At 41.9% G+C, this 20,058-nt stretch overlaps 1 protein-coding gene across 1 annotated transcript in view; it reads left to right on the top strand.

Moving 5' to 3' along the window:
* The first annotated feature begins 7,624 nt into the window (after window positions 1-7,624).
* rtn4r (reticulon 4 receptor) overlaps window positions 7,625-20,058 on the top strand; it is a 45,939-nt gene continuing 33,505 nt past the window's right edge. Inside the window, exon 1 of the mRNA XM_028578500.1 lies at window positions 7,625-8,169. Coding sequence (XP_028434301.1) covers window positions 8,148-8,169 — 22 coding nt within the window. The 5' untranslated portion in view covers window positions 7,625-8,147. The remainder of the gene's footprint in view (window positions 8,170-20,058) is intronic.

Below are 20,058 nucleotides of genomic sequence, written 5' to 3'. Positions count from 1 at the left end.
TACAATCTTGAATATTTGTGGCTGCATGCATAAAATAGCTTCTAAATAAATATAATAAATAAATTCTAGATGGCCAGTCCATCACTGAAGTAGGGGGCGGTGGAGTTTGTATATAAAAAAAAATTGGTGGGGCACAATTTCAAAAGATGGGCTACATACCAGTAAAACTAGAATACTCTGTAACTCACTCTGTTAACATGCCAACAAACCGCATGGCTCCACAAAACAGACTCAGTTGTAACGTGAGCACAGGGGCGCAACCACACACACACACACACACACACACACACACACACACACACAAAAAAAAACAAATAAATATGTGTGCCGGACATCATCATGTATGGGCTTTAAATAATAATGGTTTATTTTAAAGTATATCAGCCACTGTAGGTCTACCATAATTATAAATAATTATATTGTATATATGTACATATATATATGTACATACATATATATAAATAGGGGCTCGACATTAACGGTTGGCAACCAAATTGTGACAAGTGGCAACCTAATCATCACCCCTGGTTGCCCCCGTGGCAACCACATTATTTTAGCCCACCTTTTTCTTGTACTGTATTTTCATTACAATAAATAAATCATCATTGATGGCATCAATCAATTTAAATTTGCGTTCTGATATGTTTACTACGTCCCCGCTGTCAGACATAGGCTAATTGTTATATTTTCCATCTCTGTCTGCACTATTTTTTCCCCAAAAAGGACAAAGTGAATAGGTTGGTCAACAGAACTTCAAACCATACTGGACATTTACTGGACATTTAGTTTTGTGTGGTCTAACTAATAGAACTCCTTCCTGATGTCATCACTGGTCTCATCTATACTTGATGCCATCACCCACTTCATGTCTGTCTCATTCTCTCCTTTCCTGCGTTCTTCTCCACTAAGACATATTGTCAAACAAACATTATGTAATTGATTTTCCATATTAGTTTTTCCATATTAATAATATAAAGAAATTAATCTGTTGGTATCAAGTGGCTCCCCCTACACTTCCACCTAGTGTTAGACCTACCTGTTGCCTTCCCCAGTCTTTCCTGATCCACCATCCTCACACCTGAATGAAATGAACTCACTGTTAAATATAGCAGCCTAAATTCAATTCTTAAAATGATGGCATCAGATAAGATAACTATTATGTAGTAAGGTTGTGCTGCTGTTGAAATTACATTCACATTTTGGGTTTTAAAAAGTACATATATGGAGAGCCACTTAGCACAGACCTTTAAAGAGAGAGAGATGTAACCCTGTAATTACAGCTTCCATGTCACCCAACAGATGTAACTATCGGCCTAGCCTGTATGTCTGACAGCTAATGGTAAAATAAAATCTATTAATGATTCCATGGTAAACCAGAGTTATTGCATTAGTTATGTTTTCCAGATTTTTGTCATTTATTGAACATGCTACCTTATATTTTTCAGTTTTCAGCTCAGCAACCTCAGTTTTGCATATTCTAAGCTAGCCGTAAACCTCAATTTGGCTGCTACATTCCCAGTGTTAGCAAACGCTAGCTAGTCTGTTAACATGAATATTTGCAAGCCTCCAAGCACAGACGTCACACTTTATATCCTACCTGTTGCCTTTCACCATCCACTTATTTAACTGCTGTCCCTGTCCATCCCTTGACATGTCATCTCCTTTTCCCTCTTTTGTTTTCTATTTTTAGCCCCCGACAACTTTTTTGCTGTATCCATCTTTTTCCATAGACGACAACTCACTACTGTAGCTGCTTGCGCAGCGCTCACGGCGTCCCCGTTTCCAATATTACGATATCACGAAGCCACGCCAAGACCCGCCCTTCAATAGCCGGGTTTTGGCATGGCCATAGTAGGGAGCGCCCCCCCCGCTCCCTCTTCTACAGTATGTCAAAATTCTATAATGGAATCTCATGAGATAGGGTGCCTACTATAGCCTGTTAGTCCTCTACAATGTTATATAACATTGAGGAAATGCAGAAATGATTTAGAAATGCACAAAAGCAGCTACATATAGAAAATACAGAAAAAATAATTTTTAAATCTTTTTTATTTTATTTTATTTTTACCATCACTTTAGCGCCCCCATGGTGCTGCGCCCCTATGCACCACATATAGCGCATACCCACTTTTTGCGCCGCTGCGTGAGCAGTTGTTTAGCCGTCAATAGGTGACTGCAAGCCCGGCTAAAGGCAACGCCAGATGACAGTGCTTTTAGGGGCCATTTTAGCCAGAAAAAGTTAACGTCATGCGCCGATGCATACAGATCCATTCTATGACAACAACTGAGCATGTACACACTCAACATATGGACCAGCACCACAACGGCATGATGATAAATTGTTTTTTCACTCACCAAGGCTGAGGGCTCACTAAAGAGAAAGAAAACGCGGCCGTTCTTCCTCTGGGCAAACTTGACTTATTTTGTAAGCTAACCACTCCATGTTAAACCGCGGTTGCTTTTACTATCAGTTTGAGTGATAGCAATATCCAGAGGCTGGTGGGCACCAAGGCGTTTTAATTCCAGTTTCTCCTCCAAAGGGTTCAAACCTGTGCTTGAGTATAAAATCCACTTCGATCATTTTTCCGAGTTAGCTAGCAACAATAACACAATCTCCCCTCTTCGCTCTTCTTGCCGACTGTTGGCGCCATGCCAGACAGCCAATCATATCTGAGATATGGAATGACGCAGCCTGGTCTCACAGAATTCCGTAAAATGATCACAAACTGTTAACACCGTATTACGTGGTGGTGATACGGAATGTGTGAAAATTCCATGTGGCCACCACGGAAAACAATGCCAATGTAAAGTCAGTGAGAAGATGACGTAGCATTAGGAGCGACTACAGCAACGAGTAGTATGAAAAGCCCGAAAATCCATGTCCTGCGTCCCGTTATTGTTTTCCTAAACCCAACCATCCCATTCTTCTTTTCCTAAACCCAACCATACCGTTGTTGTCCCGGGTGTCATGGAAACATAAGCTCACCCACAACCTTTTTCTTAACTTAAGGGGCCGTATTCATTTCACGGAATTCTGTCGTGAGCCCATCACGGAATGTTTTGCGATTCCGTGAAACTGCCACAGATTTTGAGTTAAGGGGCCGTGTTCATTTCACGGAATTCTGTGAGATCAGGTTGAATGACGCTGTCGTGGGGCTACGGGCTGTCAGCTCCACTGGCCATCAACTTTGTGTGATCTACTGTACATTAAACACGCTAACACTCTGAGCATGCATATTAATCATTTCCCATGTACAATGCACATTGCATTGTGTGAGAGGGACTAGCCCCACTCTAACACATTCAGGCTGCCGTAGTCTACCGCGAACACGACAGAACGCAGTCTGAAGCAGCAAGACAGGGCTGTGAAATAAAAATCCTACCACAAATTATATGCAATTTAGGAAGATGGTATATTCATAGAAGATAATAAATTATAGATGATAATAATCTTAATAATAACAGAACATTTGTTTGCATTTCTTGCTGTGCCCCACCTGCCCCTAATGACCAGTCGCCACTGCTTGAGGGATATATACATTCTACAGTTTCGAAATATTGGAGATTATCTTTAATGGTTCAAAAACATACTTAATATTGTTTTATCAGTTTGATACTTTACAGCTTTTTTTTATAATTTATATTTATTCTAATTTTTCATAATAATTTATATTAATGTTTAATGTAATGATTTCAACCCGTAGCTCTGTTGTTTGTAAATCAGGAGTACTGTCAGTAGCGAGAAAAACGAAAACAAACGGTGCCGCCTACACTGAGTTATCCTCCTGCTATATTTTGCACCCAACAGTCTTAAACAAGGCTGAAACAGGGCAAGTTTTAAACGTGTTTTTAGCCTCTAAACATGTTCGAAATACCATTACTAGTGCTTAGCCATGGGCGGTTATTCCTTACGGTGGAAGCATTTTCTCATATTAGTCCTGATCTAACTCCAAGCTCCGTCTGTCAGCTCTGTGAGCTCCTCCCTGCTTCTGCGGACAGGCAGGCTCCGCCGTTGCTAGGTTACCTATGCAAATGAGCTCCTGAACTCTTGAACTGTAGGTCAGCTCTGCTTCACTGCGGTGTCAGGTTACAGCCTGTTGATACATGCTCATTACTATGGACAGGACCTCGGCAAATCGTATTTTTGTGGAAAAAATACATTTTGGATTATTGGATTGTATGAGATCGGCACTCGATTGTTGAGGACTTGACCGGAAAGCAGTACATAAACAGAGGTAAGGATTAACACAACTTTTACGCCTTTCTGTCACATCTACTGCCGTCAAATTCGCTGTGTTCCCTCGTAAGGAATAACTGCACATGGCTAAGCACTAGTAATGGCATTTCGAACATGTTTAGAGGCTAAAAACACATTTAAAACTTTCCCTGTTTAAGCCTTGTTTAAGACTGTTGGGTGCAACATCTAGCAGGAGGATAACTCGGTGTAGGCGGCACCGTTTGTTTTCGTTTTTCTCGCTACTGACAGTACTCCTGATTTACAAACAACAGAGCTACGGGTTGAAATCAACCGGAATTCTCCTTTAACTGGTTTTACCTATCATATTTCACATACAACACATACTGTAAAACTTAGCCAGCAGGGATTCCTTACCTTACGACGATTTACATTTTCTCTCCTTTTCTTTACACAGATTTTAGATTTTCTTTTCTGTTCCTTTTATTAAATCCAGGCATGTTTTTATCCTAGTCGCCCCACGCTGTGGGTTTGGGGGAGAAGTTGTAAAAAGAGTGATATTGCCTAAAGAGACAAATGTACTATTCCAGCTCAGTTATGGCCTAGCCATGGCCAAATGCAGCAGAGGATGTCTCATAAAGGCAAAAGCCTGCATCTCTTGTGCCATTGTTGAATAGTTACACATTTTGGAGGACTATGGCAGAGATGAATGCTCAGTCACGAAGGCAAAATACACCAGCCATGCTTGATGTGAGTTTATGATGGATCGATGGCCTTGATATACACATAACATGAACTACCAATCTTTTCATCCCATAGTCTGGAGTGAGCGTTCAGTTTGAGCTTTCATTCATATGCTGCAATTAACTGGTTCTTATACTGGTGCTCCGGTGGCAGTGGGACACAACTAACTTTTCCATTACCAAAGGAAGTCATTTATGCCGGTGTTCTCCTTCAGAGCCATCAGACTTGTGATGAAAAGAATAGTAGAGCCCCAGTCTAGGGGACCGCTGCCTTTGAGACTCAACAGCTTGACTCATTTCATTACTGTCATGAATTAAAGATCCCCAATCTCCGTTTTTTCCATTCGCATGGCAGTGATCCACCTTTAGTTCATTTAAACTTGTTTGTTGTGCAAGGCCTCCAGCCTCAAAGCTCCCATGATAATTTACCTGTCTCCTTTTCACTTGTTGCCACATATCATATACTATAACTTTTTATATACTTTTTGGCGATCATGTCAACACTGTAGCTGTGACTTAATTAAGATCCTTTTTTTATATGCAACTCAAGTTCTTCTCTATTTAATGATGTTTCTGTTTTGGTTACTTCCCATATACAAACAAAGTTATTTCACAGCAATTATGTCTCCAGAACTGGGTTACTTCAGAATATATTTTCTATAGTATATGATTGTTGGTTTAGGAAAGGCAGCATTTGAGTGTATTCCGTCTGTTGCCCTCCAGCCTTGTTAGTAGTGGTGATAACTGTATTATTATCATTTTTTCTCTTGAGAAAAGCCCGTTAAAAATTCAGCACAAGATATGACACGCTGCCTGTTACAGTACACTTTAGGGCACATACAGCATACAAATACATGACAGGATTATGCACACACGTGTTTGCCCGCACGGTTGCATTCAGATAAAGGAATGCAGAGACGACCGTGAAAGGTGACAGCATTTCCTATTCTCACGGGGTGACCTCGTTCTCAGCAGGTCGCTGTGGCGGCTTTGGACTGTTTCTCTACTGGCCATCTGGCCCTGCCGGTCTCCACTGTGAGCAAATACCAGGCGAGTGGCTCACTGACATATTCTGATGGTGTCATTCAATATTGGTGGTAGTTGTAAGCTTGGGATTAGCCTGCTTCACATACCCCCATTTCACTCGACTACACCACCCACCTGGCTGTGGTTTCCATTCACCTGCTCCAGATGGTAATCTGTTGTCTTTTTTTCTGTCTTAGTCTACATACTAAAGTATAATTAACACAAGCATTTGATAATGTGCCAGCGTGCCTCATAATACACACAACCTAGTATTTTCTGTATGTGTCACAATTTGAAAATGGTTAAGCTGCTATTCCAAGTGAAAGATTGAGTGTGCAATTTGGGAAGTTTCCCATATTTGGCAAGATGTACATGCCAGCAGATGGAAATATTCCAGATTCCTTTTAGGGAACAGAATAAATATAAACAACATTGTCTCCACTGTGAATTTAATAAGTTCACTCCCTAACAAACACACAGCCAGTAAGTATGATTCCTTACTGTCTCTTAGGGCGAGCAGGGAACCATCTTACACAGATGAGGCTTCTTTGTCTGTCCATGGAGCTGAAGATCTATTTTTTTTTTTTTGTTTGCCGGTAGGGGGCGTGTGACACCTAAAGATAATAGCACCGCTGCTGTGAATCCAGTCCTCCTGTATTTCAGCAAACCAAGCATGTAGCTGCAGACTAGAGCGACGGTGAGCTGGTCTCCGGTCCGATCAGGATTGCCAGAGTGTGTCTCTGCTGCTAATAGTCTAATTACTTTGTTAAAGCAACCACTATCATATTAAATCTTTAGAAACGGAATGTAGGTCTATAATGTGGGATTCTCTGCAAGGACCCGCTATTGTTCCAGGCACTTTGACAGAAAATCCGAGGGAAAATGTCTGCCTCATGAGTTGAAGATAATAATAATAATAATAATAATAATAATAATAATAATAATAATATACAAAAAAAAATCGTTTCTGAACAATTTCAAAATATGAGCAAAAAAACTGTAATGGGGAGAATTAAAGGGGAAAGAGGATTTCATTTCATTTCTGCCTGTCCGGTTAACCAAGCAGAACTGAAATCTTTGTTTTTTTCCCCCTGCCGGTTTATGACAACTCCGCCTACGACATCACAGTAGCCAAATTGTCCAGCTCCCAGGAGGAAGCGCGGGTCCCACCAGCAGGCCAGGCTCTTTGCCTGTCTTTTGGGTGTATTTTCGTATGCGAGTGCGTGCCTGGCCGTGTCCGATCCAAATAGATTCGCCTCACGTCACCTTCCAACCCACCCACCACCACCATGCACATAAAACATTCATTAGAGCGCAGCCCTGCAAAAAAAAACTGTCTGAATAAGTCATTAAGTCTCAGATTCACTTTAGGAAGAGTATATCAGTTATGTAAAATAACCTATTTCCCCAGTACATTTTTTGTTTGTGCACACCTTAGCCTAAATGTAAGGAAAACAGACAGAACATTAAATAAATACGTCAAATCTCCTTTGATTAGTGTGAAAATTCCTTTTTGAGATTTAAGAGAGATATTTTTGCAGCGTGATATATACCTATAAAACATTCATCTCTGAATTATCTCTCTCCCTCTTACTCTCTCTTTCCGCCAAACGCACCTCGCTGCCCCGCCCTCCATCCACCTCCCTGTGGTAAATGCACACTGACGCTCACCAGTGCGGCCGACATCCGTGCGCATCCACTACACTTTTCTCTATGTAGCCTACTTGGGAAATATACAGCGGGGCAAGTGATAGGACTGGATATTTGCTGCGATTTCAAAACATGGATCCAATACTGGTTTTTCTTCTGTGTCTTTGATTCTCCACTTCTGCGTTAACACTTTGAGCTCTTCTCCGGAGCTATTTGCGCGTCCTATATTTTGGGGAGGTGTCGACCGGTGTGTCGAGTCTACTGATCCCAATTTTGGATGTTTATTGCTGACTATTTTTGAATCCCTCGTCCAAATGACTGAGCTCGGGTGCAGCTGGAGACGTGGCTCCCCACTCGGGAAGACCTACGGCTAAAGTTTGAAGGGTGCAAGGGTGTCCGTTCCCCACCGTGCACTCGATTTGCAATTACCAATAGATTGCAATAAATAGCGGATATCCTATCTGTCTCCGCACACGCTGGGATTCATTCGACCTGGATTTATACAGCTTCTGGATTTCACCTACATCTAAATCATGAAGAGCGTTATTATTGATGGTAAGTAAGCATTAGACAATAGGACATATTTGTAAAGTTTGAACATAAAGCAGACAGGATGATCCTGCTTGGTTACTGCGCAATGATTAAATCCACATCGGGCAGTGTACTGATCTGTGGATAACAGATAGAACCAAAGATAAATCTGATGTCCTAACTGGAGTTTACTTTGCTGGCTCCTCAGGGGTTTGGTTAAACTGGTACATGACTGATAATCTGCGCAAAAACATCTCTAATCTGCAGAGCAACACACTATGTTCTTATTTTTGGGATCGGACTAAAAAGCAGCAGTTATGGATATTGCGGCTGTAAACGACCTTGACTCCGTGTCTCTTAATTGAGTAATAATTCAGAACAGATTTTGTGCATGTCCCTTTTTTCCTCTCTCTCTCTCTCTCTCTCTCTTTCTGTCTCTCTCTTTCTGTCTCTCTCTCTCTCTCTTTCTCTCTCTCTCTCTCTTTCTCTCTCTCCTTCTCTCTCTTTGTGTGCTTGCGTGTATCAGTGCGCGAGCGAGCGCGCGTGAGAGAGTGAGAGGCCATAAAATGTTTGTGGTGGTCAATATGCTTTGCATGATATCGCAACTTAACCCGGGCATCCGATCAGCCCGTCTGGACGTGATGGGCTGAGCTTTTGATGAAGTCTGCAGATGGTCCGCTTGGCGGCCCGATAATACCGCTTTACTCTCCAGTTCCTTGGCTTATAATTGGTGTTTCTGAGGTATCGTCCCACTCAGTGTGCCGCCAAAAAGACAGGAAATTGGGCATCACAGCTTTCACCCACTGGACGTTGGAGCTATTCTAATGAGGACAGAAATGGTCTTTCATTCCCGCCGGAAATGGCTAAGAATTTCATTTCTTGGCAGAAGCATGCTTTAGGCTGTGTGTGCGTGTGTATGTGTTGTGTATGTGTGTGTGTGTGTGTGCGTGTGCGCGCGCGGAGGGAGGAGGGAGGAGGGGCAGGTGGGAGGAAACACTTGGCATGTCAGTGAATGTGTTCCTGTACACCTGATTGTACCCGTGCTTGTGTTGTGTAAATATGTTTAAAGCAGTGCAGAGAGAATAAGACATGGCATGGTGTGTGATGTTTGATAAGCAGCAACACGATAAGATAAGTGCATGTATGGAACATCCAATTTGTTCCATCAAAAGCTTGTGGAAATCCCTCATCTCCACCCTGCCCCACCCCTGCCTCAGCACACACACACACACACACACACACACACACACACACACACACACACACACACAGACACACACACACACACACACACACACACACTGTGTTGCTTATGCAACATGCTGTATGCACTCCCTCTTCCTCACGTTGTTCATTACTTGGCTAAAACTGCAGGATTATGGTAAGGAAGTCGCAGATTAGTGTGGGCCTACAGAGTAATTTAGCATTTCAAAACTAGCAAAATCAAAGAGGCGCGTCTACTTGTGCATTCTCTTTGATATGTCACAGGGTGATGCAAATTCAAGTGCACACCCCTTCATTGGCACAGAATGGCTCTAGGTCCCTCAGACCCTTCGGGCAGGTTTTCATCATCCAACTGCTGGTGTGATTTAGCACCAGGCTTCTGACACACACCTATGTCTGATATATTTTTTCCCCCCACTGCAATTATAATTGGTATCCATCTCTCAAGGCTTCTGATTTGGCTGAGAAAATACGGCCTGTCGTGTCTTGTGTTTAAATTGTCAGAGTGATGAGGGACTTTGATTTACACTCTTCTTCACCCAGTCAGCATATGATCAAATGACTCTGTGGGAAAGCTGATGCTCTGGGGTGCCATTGCTCCCTGTCTACTGCCAAGCAAAGCCAATAAAGCCCAAATGAATGGATAAAACCATTATGGTGGAACTGAAAGCTTTCTCTTCAGGAGTTTTAAACCACTACACTGAGGGCATTTTTTTCAATTAGTTAACTTTTTTTTATTGCTTTGGCGGTGCCTTGCCATAAGCTCTGCCCTATTTTTAAAAAATAGGCCACAAGATGCAACATCTGTGGTGGCGAGATAATTGTTTAGAACGTATCAAGGCGTAAAGAAAAAAAAGATGGCACGCAAAAAAAAAAGAACAATGACAATGGCTGATTTGCATAGCGGCATTAGGTGGGATCAAACATAGACAGTGAGACACCATTGCATCTTCCGCATCCTGAAAGGGAATGTGAAATTGATCCATCTTTGTGTTTGTACGGGTGTGTGTATGAGCACAGGGGGAGGGCTTGTAGGGATAATGTGTGTGTGGGTGTAGCGTTCTATGAGTTTCGAGGTGTGACAAAGGGAGAGGAGAGAAAGAAAGACAACAAGAAAACAGGATGCATGTGAAATTGAGAAGTGTGAAGGTTGTGCGACTTATCATACCTTCCACCATGTGTTTGCCAGTTAAATTGTCTGTCGTCAAGTCAATATGTCATCTGCATGGATGCTGTAGCACAGCGATAGAAAATTAAAAGCTCTGCAGTTTTTGTTAACATTGACTCCATCAATGTGGAATGTGTTACTTTTTGAGTTTTTTTTTTTTCTCTTAATTGGCCATTGTCAGCAACAACACCAATAAAAGCACAACTCCTCTCTTGAGGCATTCAAGGGGAAATATGTTGAAATTTTAACTCCCTGCCGCACAAAATGACGATAATATATCTGTAGCTGGAACGGTTGTCCAATACAACTGACTCATTGATTACTCTGCCAGGTGCTGAGTTTTCTGGCTTTCATTACTAGCTTCTTTGGTCCCAGTCTCCCCGGTCTCATTTATTCACTTTTCACTTTACTTTCAAGTATTTAACAATTGAGGACTGTGCTATGAGCAAGACCTTTCAGCTTTGATGACTAATAAGCCTCATTACCTGATCCAGAGACCTGAGCAGCTCCAAGAAAAGGAGATAAGTTCAGCCAAAGTTGTTGCAATTCCTTCTGGTCACCAATAGAGGTCGATCAATGTCACAGATTGGTTATTGTCCCTTTGTGATGAAGTTTTTGGGGCCAACAGGAGTCAACACAGTCCTAATGAGTGTAACATGCAGTTTGGCTGCAACCTAAGACCAAATCACAGGGGTAAACAGAGGGTTTGGCTTGGTAATTCAGTTGTGTACTGCCACAAAACACATCAGAATTGTCTTCTGGGTGGTCACTGGATCCAGGAGACATAAGTGGTAAATATAGAAAGTGTTTAAAGGTCCCATGACATGGTGCTCTTTGGATGCTTTTATATAGGCCTTAGTGGTCCCCTAATACTGTATCTGAAGTCTCTTTCCCGAAATTCAGCTTTGGTGCAGAACTACAGCCACTAGAGCCAGTCACACAATGAGCTTTCCTTAGGATGTGCCATTTCTGTGTCTGAAGCTATTGAGGAAGAGAGAGGGGGGGCGGGGGGGAAGGTGGAGGGTGGGGGTGTGGCCTTGACCAACTGCCACTTTTCTCGTTTGAAAGCCATAATGTCTCTCTCTCATGGGTGGGCCAAATTCTCTGGGCGGGCAAAGCAGAGAAAGGGGAGGTAACCTTGCTTGTTATGACCTCATAATGAGCAGATTCTAAAACGGCTCATCTGAGCTTTCCTTTTCTCAAAGGCAGAGCAGGATACCCAGGGCTCGGTTTACACCTATCGCCATTTCAAGCCACTGGGGGACCATAGACAGGCTGGGGGAACTCATATTAATGTTAAAAAACCTCATAAAGTGAAATTTTCATGCCATGGGACCTTTAAGGGTAACTGGCTCCAATGCAGTCCAATGCAAACATCACGCTTTTCCCCCCCAATGGTCTTTGTCTTATCTGCACCCACACTGTGTTTTTTTGGCATCAAAAAGTAATCTGTTTCTCTCACAAGTCAACAACATTCAAATCCCAAGATGTACCTGCTCACCCAGATTCATAATTAAAGTTTCTTAGCAACTGGCAGTTCAATAATTGTTTGATTATGGTATCTACAGTTTGTTTTAATCCCTCTAAATATGTCTAAAATGTAATTGTTCTCTTCAGGTAATGCATTACATGATATAATAACATAACAACAATTGTTTTCATCAAATTTCTTTTTGATTTCTCAGTGTCTAAAGGATGAAGATGTCAATATATTGTGCTACACAGGCTTGGTGGTATGAATGCCTTAGTTACAGTGACAGACTGCAGCAGGCTATCTGAGAGTGGATCTGCTATGTTCACTGCATCCTGATGAGCACACTCCTTCAGGGGCTTCTTTTAATTGGCCCTTCAAGTTGCACTGCATTTGTTTATACAGTACACTTGCACACACACGCACACACACACACACACACACATGCACACACACGCAGGCATGCTGGCCTCAGATATCCTTGGAACCATAGGTTATCCTAGCCTCCTAGTCCTTCATTGCTAATCAGCAAGACAGAGGAACTAAGTGGATAAACAAGTAAAAATATATTTATTTATACAGAGGAAGCTAAGGGGCAAAACATATACAGAAAGCAGGAGAAATTAAATACACCATTTCCCCAGATTAATTCTCTCTGTGGGTTATTATTCTACTGTCAGAATATTTGGAGGGACAATGAGCAGACTCCTTAAATGCCTCTCCTAAATATATATAAAAAAAATAGCAATAACTGTTAGCTCTTGTCTTCAGGAGAGTGTGGGAGAAGAGGGAGGACCAGACGAATTAGCGTTTAGCAACTTTATTGTAGTGAGCATTTATGGGGGGATTTATTTACAAAAATCCACTCTGACAATGTATCATAATCCTTTAAAAGGTGCCTATGCATGAGCGAGCAGATCAAAACCTCGCATGTGCCTAAGCCCAACACTTAAATAAAAGACAAGCGGAACTTGCACACAATATGCAGTTACATCAGAGCTGCGTTCACACCAGCGTCGTGATACAAGCCGACCGGTTGAGCCAGCAAGCAACACGAAAGCCCCCCCAGGGGAGGAAATGTGCATCTGTTGATCCCGTTAACACGGCAATAACATTATATAGCTGCAACTTCTAGACTGCACGAACAGAGCAAACACGTTGCCCATCTCACTCCACTGCACAGTGTCATCTTTCAATCTGGGGTTTCACAGTCCTCGCTCTGTCCTTGGAACTAGCCGTTTCCACTTTTATGTCTTTGTATCCAAGAAGGTTGCATGGTTGTTCTAATCTTATTGCAGATGCGAAAGTGTGCATTGAGCTGCCTGAATGTTGGTAACGCTGATTATACCACAATAGGGAGGCTGACTGATGGCCTAGTAAATTGTTAATTAGACAGAGCAGAAGCCGCTCTTAAATTAGACGCATGAATGGAGCCGTTGTCAGCCCTGCTCCGCTCCTCTTCTTGCAGGCTGCAGTGCCACTCAGATAGATAAAGTGGCTGGCTGATCCAAGATGTGAGCACACCTACAATGTCATTGATCACTTTGTTAGGAGAAGGCTTAGCATAAGATAGATAGATAGATAGATAGATAGATAGATAGATAGATAGATAGATAGATAGATAGATAGATAGATAGATAGATAGATAGATAGATAGATAGATAGATAGATAGATAGATAGATAGATACTGTATACAACTCAGGTGTTCAAGTTTTATTAAATAATTTTGGTTAGAATGGAAGTTTTTAATTATCAATGCTGAATGCTGAGAGTATAAAAAGTGACTACTTGTTATATAAAAAGGGCACAAAAGTTATATATAATATAATATAAGTCATATTTAAAAATAGAGAATCAAACAACATAATGAAGACAGAATTATCAGAAACAGTGTCTCCTGTACTGTATAATTTACAGATATAAGGCAAGATTGATATGTCTAAACTTTGGATATACAGTATACCTTGCGTATATTACAAACATTCAGTTCTCATAGATGTACAACAGAAAGCTTGATGCAAAGAGGCAGGTCCATCAATACTTGGCTTCAGTAAGCATGGAGGACATTTTGATATAACTGGTCACATTTCATACATTACATACAATCTGATCTGAAATCTGCACTCAGTCAATTTTGGCTGCTGCACTTTTAACAGCACAACTGTCAATTTCAGAGGGAGGATATCCTAAGGAAGGCACCAGGTTGTTGAGGCGCTTAGGCCAATGGAAGTCACCTTTCTCTACTGTATGCATTGTTTAATCCTATTCTTTTGTTATTCATCTTTATTCAAGACGTTTAAAAGACCCCTTCAGAAGGACTCTTTGACAAATAGCTGCATATATGTTTTTTTTATGCAAAGGAAGTTGAATGCTGAATTTGCAGACTGCATATTTTAGCATGCTTTCAAAGGGTAGTTCTACTGCGTGGGGAGAAAAAAAAACACCTTGAAATCACGGAGCCCACTTAATGACAGAGGGCAGCTTACTCAGACAAACAGGCTAGACAAACCATAAATGAATAAGCGATAGAATGCTGAATTTGACATAACTTATTTTTTAATCACTTTTTTCTATATGTATTAGATCAACAGACAAAAAAAGTCTCCATCATAACGTATTGTGCCCATTATCACATCCTACAATATTTCTCCAAGAGACTGTGCGACAGTATCTGTCTTTTCCAGTCTTGTTTCAAGACAGTGATGCTCCCCCGCTCTCCTCCCAGTGAAGTAGTCTCCTATAGCGGAAGGGAATGAGGCAGAGGGACCACGGGGTGCGCTAGCTAGCTAATTCTTGTCTCATTTGTGGTCTGATGAACAGTAAATTCATCAAATTCAGTGTCCCATATCACATGATAAACGACCATGGTCTGCGCTAACCACTGCGACAAACATATAGCGTTTTCTGTGGCTGCTTCATAATTAAAGTGTTTCGCTAGTTGAACATCTTCAATGTGAAGCTGCAAAAGTTTGTTCCGTTTGCATGAGCTGTAACTTAATAAAGCTCTAACATGGTGTAAAGAGAGTGAACAGTAAACACTGAGGCTGTTATCAATGAGATGAAATTGTGCAGGATTACATGCATGAATCATTTCCAAAGATTCAAATCCCTCATGCTTAGGTAGGCATGAGGGAGTCACATCCTGAGCGGGCCTCGTCACTACTAATAAAATACTATGTAGAGAGATAATAACTGAATATAATTTGGAATTTCTGCCTTCTCTGGCAGGAGACCTGAGCTAAAAAAAGATATTTTTGTTTTGTTTGTGAATATAATTTAAGTCAAAATGACTCGTTAAGATGGATGCCTCTCAGAAACTCAGCGACAGATTGCAATACATTCACAACAGTAATGTGTCCCTGTGAGCTTGGTAGGTAGTTCATAGCTGAAATATGTATGGAAAGCCCTTCAAAGAAAATAGGTCGTCACTCCTCTGGCTCAGAGGAAATTGATCTTTTATAGATGTGAAGGCTCATTCCATTGTAGGTGCTAAATATGTATAATAGATACCTGTTCTGTTGGCTTTACACAAGAATTCCACAAATTGAAAGTGGCAGAAATAACTTTCTTTTATACACAAATGCATGACTTCGACGGCAGGTGGGAGTAAAAGGATTTGTCGAGCAGGAACTGCATAATCCGGCAGCAGCTGCAGGAGTAAAGTCTTTCCAAACATACTCACAAGTATAAAAGTGGAATCAATGAAAGTTCCCACCCGTCTGCTTCAATAGGAGTGCCCTATAACCTTCTCTTTGAAAGAACACTATTGTTTATCTGGATGTAATTGGACAGGGCTGACCTGGCAAAGCAAAATGCAGTATGAAGGGACGGTAACTCCCTCCAAGCTAAAGTGTAACATCTGTGTTCAGGGATGTTCATTTCAATCAGGTTTCGCTCTCAGTCATCTCAGGGGCCCAAAGTAGGTCATTCGTATTAGAATGCAAATCTGACAGGTGCGCTTCATCGTTACATTCCTTTTGTCCCAGTGGATTGTGTGTCGAATACATATTCCTTTCGATTTTTGGCAATCTTTCCTTCACTCTCCCTTTGCTTACTCCTCTCACACTGTGTTGGTCATTCTTCCCTCTCTAATGCTACTGCTCCATGGTGTTTTTTAGCCCCCAACGTCAACTTCACGTTAGCACGTCAACCATCGACTTCAAGGCACCTAACCCCAACCTTAACCCTAACCCTAACCATTGCCTAATCCTAGTGCCTTCCAGGCAGCGCTGCCTGGAAGACGACGTTAAGGGCTTAAAACACCAAACACCAACGCTACTACTGTCTCACCCACGTACACACACTGTCGCTCATCTTTCTGTCTTCACTCTCAGGTGTTAATGCTGATTATCTTGTGTAGATAACAGGCCATGGCAAATTAAATGTGACCACAGCTAGCCTGCCAGGGCGTCCATTATAATGATATCTGTAATCTGCTGGGCTCAGGGGAAGCACTGGGGAGGGGTGGGAAGATAGATGGATAATGATGGAGGGGGATTCAGTACGTATCTGGTGGCTGGCACGGGTTAGCGGACATGGATTTTCCTCCACTGATGAGGTTTGTGTGGACTACAGGACCATATGTCATCCATGGGTTTAAGTCCCATGAATCAGAGTACCATCAACAGCTGAAACTACATTCAAAGCTGAGGTCATGAACCATTGTATACGGTATGTCGTGTTAGTGGAAAATACCCCTAAGCCTTTTTTTTCTTCTTCCACTACTTTAACTTAACTTTAGTGCTTAGTGTTCCTTGGTGTTGTGTTAATGCACCATAAATGTTGTTTTGACATATTTATTCTCCCATTTTCCCTTGAAAGTATTAGTTGCAGTCGTGTATGATAATATTTGTCTGTTCAGCCATATGGTAGCCATTAGTGATCATGATAACTACCCGTTTTTTGTCTTTATTCTAACAAGCGCTGCTGTTAGAACCGCAAAATGTAGCGAATTTCCCCAAGAAAGGTCTACACTGGGTGTCAGTATAATATGGAGGGTTTTTTCTCCGTCATGTAATCAGTCAGTGTTTAGATCCAGTACAGCATTTTGACACAACTCTCAACACTTTAGAGCGGGTGGGAGACCTGCATGAAAAAAAATTCCCGATGGAATCCCTTTGACATTCGGGATCGGAGAGCACAAAAGAAAGGATTGATCTGATGAGCGAATAGATTGTTTTGGGGATATGTTGCTGTCATGATGCATCAGCTTGGCTCGGTTTCCAAAACCTCTAATCAGAAATTGTGCTTGTTTTCATATGTCTGCCTGTGTTCCCAGCAAAGCCTATGATCACAGCAATTTTTCCAGTGACGGGGATGAGCACTGCCAACACTCTCTCTCTCTCTGAGCTGTAAACAAATTATGCTGAGGAGTCTTGATGATGTCTGTGTGAGAAACAATATAATCTGAGAACAATGCTGATGGTCCTGCTGTGCCTTGTTGGGTCCAGCAAGCAAACACTCATGGGGGTCAAACTGTGCCACCACTGGAAGGAATAGCTGGCTGTTACAGCAGTGCCTTCCAGATGTACATATGGTGTATCTGTGATGTTGATTAATTTTTTTTTTCTCTTCCCTGGCTGTATTTACTTGTTTTGCATCTATCATCAAAAACACAGACCCCACTCCACTTGTTTGGATAATGAATTTTGACAGATCCTGTTTTTTCTCTGTTAGCATAATTCAAAGCTGGAAATTTCCACCTGGCACTTTTAAGAAGTAATTGATGAAGATAAAACTACCATATGCACCCTTAAATGTAATATAATTCAAATTGATCCCATTAAGTCAGAGGAGGTTAATTTCACTGACACGATTTTGTAATTAGTCAAACAACTGGTGGCTTGTGTTTTGATCTATCGCATATTTAAGCTCTTTTGTCTTGTGGAAATTTCTGGTGGTTTTTAATAAATCTTTCAGTGGTTTTGCCGTGGGTAATTGACAGGTTATGTTTTCTCCCCCTCCATCGCTCCCTTGGAAGGCATTAGCATATTGAGTTTCGTGCCTGACTGTGAAGCAATTCCCACCATGCCTTTTTAAAAGGCATCGCATGAATAGGCGGCACATTACACCGCAGAGAAATATGAGACAGGAGAGAGGGCACACTCTTCCTCCACTTTTCCTCCCAGCTCATACACACTTCAGCGGGATGAGCTCGACATGCACATGCACACACTGACACTGGCTGTTAGAACCCCCTGCTGCTTGCTGATTCACACAAGGTTTAGGAGGCGGACCGTATTTCAGGTGGGTTGAGTGGTACATGTTACATTCCCATCTCCCACAGTTAACTCTGGAGAAACTGCCATGAAATAGGTACACCTTCACCTCGCCAGACACTTAAGCCTCCCCTGGTTTTTCCTTTTTTTATTGTTGCCCCCTCTACAGTTACACTGAAATTAAGGCTGGGAACTTTACAGAATCTGATCAGCAGTTTTAAATCACACCTAGGAATTCATCTACTGAATACTGGAAACAGAAATCAAAGTGCTGGAGTACTTTTACTCCAAAAGTCAGAGTTTAGACAACAGCCCAATGTACCAGTAAATATATTTCTGCAACAGTTTATGAATGTGTTTTTTGATTTTCAGAGTTTTCACTCGCAATACACCAGAGTGAAGAAGAAGGAGCTGTACTTTTATCAATTATCTTTTCTGCAAATATTTTCCTGTTCAACATGTTCAAAACCTTACTTCATCGGAAATAAATAAGCATACTGTACACTTACTGGCCACTTGATTAGGTACACCTTGCTGGTATACTTGGTTGGACCCCCTATTGCCTTCAGAACTGCCTTAATTCTTTGTTGCATAAATTTAACAAAATGCTGGAAACATTCCTCAGAGATTTTGGTCCATATTGACATGATAGCATCACACATGATAGCATCACACATGAATCTTCCATCTAACCACAACCTAACCAGCCTGAACTGTTAATACAAGGCGGGATGGATCCATGCTTCCATGTTTTTTACGGCAATTTCTGACCCTACTATCTAAATGTCGCAGCAGAAATCAAGACTCAGAACAGGAAACGTTTTTTCAATCATCTATTTAAGCCTGTGCCAATTGTAACCTCAGTTTCCTGTTCTTAGCTAACAGGGGTGGCACCTGTTGTCGTCTTCTGCTGCTGTAGCCCATCTTCTTCAAGGATTCACATGTAGTGCGTTCAGAGATGCTCTTCTGCATACCTCAGTTAAGATTAAGACATACTTTATTATTACACACATTACACATGCCCAGGACCTATACATGCACAAATGGAGAGATGGCAGTGCCCAGAAGGTAAACTGGCACCTCGCCAGCTACCTGTCCACAGTCCGTATTTGGTCTGCACAGGGACTTGAACCAGCAAACATCCGGTTCCCAAGCCAAGTCCCTATGGCTGGAGCTACTGCCACCCTGTAACAAGTGGTCATTTGAGTTACTGTTGCCTTCTTATGAGCTTGAACCAGTTTGGCCATATTCGTCTGACCTCTGCCATCACAACACATTCTCACTCCCGTCAAAAAGCGATGCTCGGTCAGGTGCCTTTGGTGTTTGTTACTGATGTAAAAAGTCTCCTTTAGCGTCATATCTAGACGCACTTGGTTGGGACTTTTGGCATCAATTTTTGACGATCTGGTTCGGGACTTTTGGTGGGCGTACGTTTATCTGACATGTGGCACAAGAATGAGACAAGACAGTTAGTTTTATGAAAAGATCGTGGGTGGGGTAACAACATTTACATTAAAAATTACATTTCAGGGACACGCAGGACACAAACGGGACACGAACCCTGGTCTACTGGGTGAAAGTCCTGTGTTGTTTGACCCATCCACCACCCTAACCAACCCTTATTATGTGGATTTTCGGTCTTTAATTCTACTCGCTACCGTTGTATCTCTCAATACTACGTCATCTTACAGCGCTGTGGTCGAGCTACTACTCTGCCAGGTGCATCCCATACAGGCACTAAAGGGTGATTTTTGCCTCGGTATCTGACACTGAGAGCCACTGACCAAGTGTCAGTATTTTTGGGAGTGAGAACGGGTTGGCCATCAACAAG

The sequence above is a fragment of the Perca flavescens genome, chromosome 5, assembly GCF_004354835.1.
Source record: "Perca flavescens isolate YP-PL-M2 chromosome 5, PFLA_1.0, whole genome shotgun sequence".
Classification (NCBI taxonomy): Eukaryota; Metazoa; Chordata; class Actinopteri; order Perciformes; family Percidae; genus Perca; species Perca flavescens.
The sequence above is the reverse complement of the archived record's forward strand: the minus strand, read 5'-3'. Positions and strand labels throughout refer to the sequence as shown.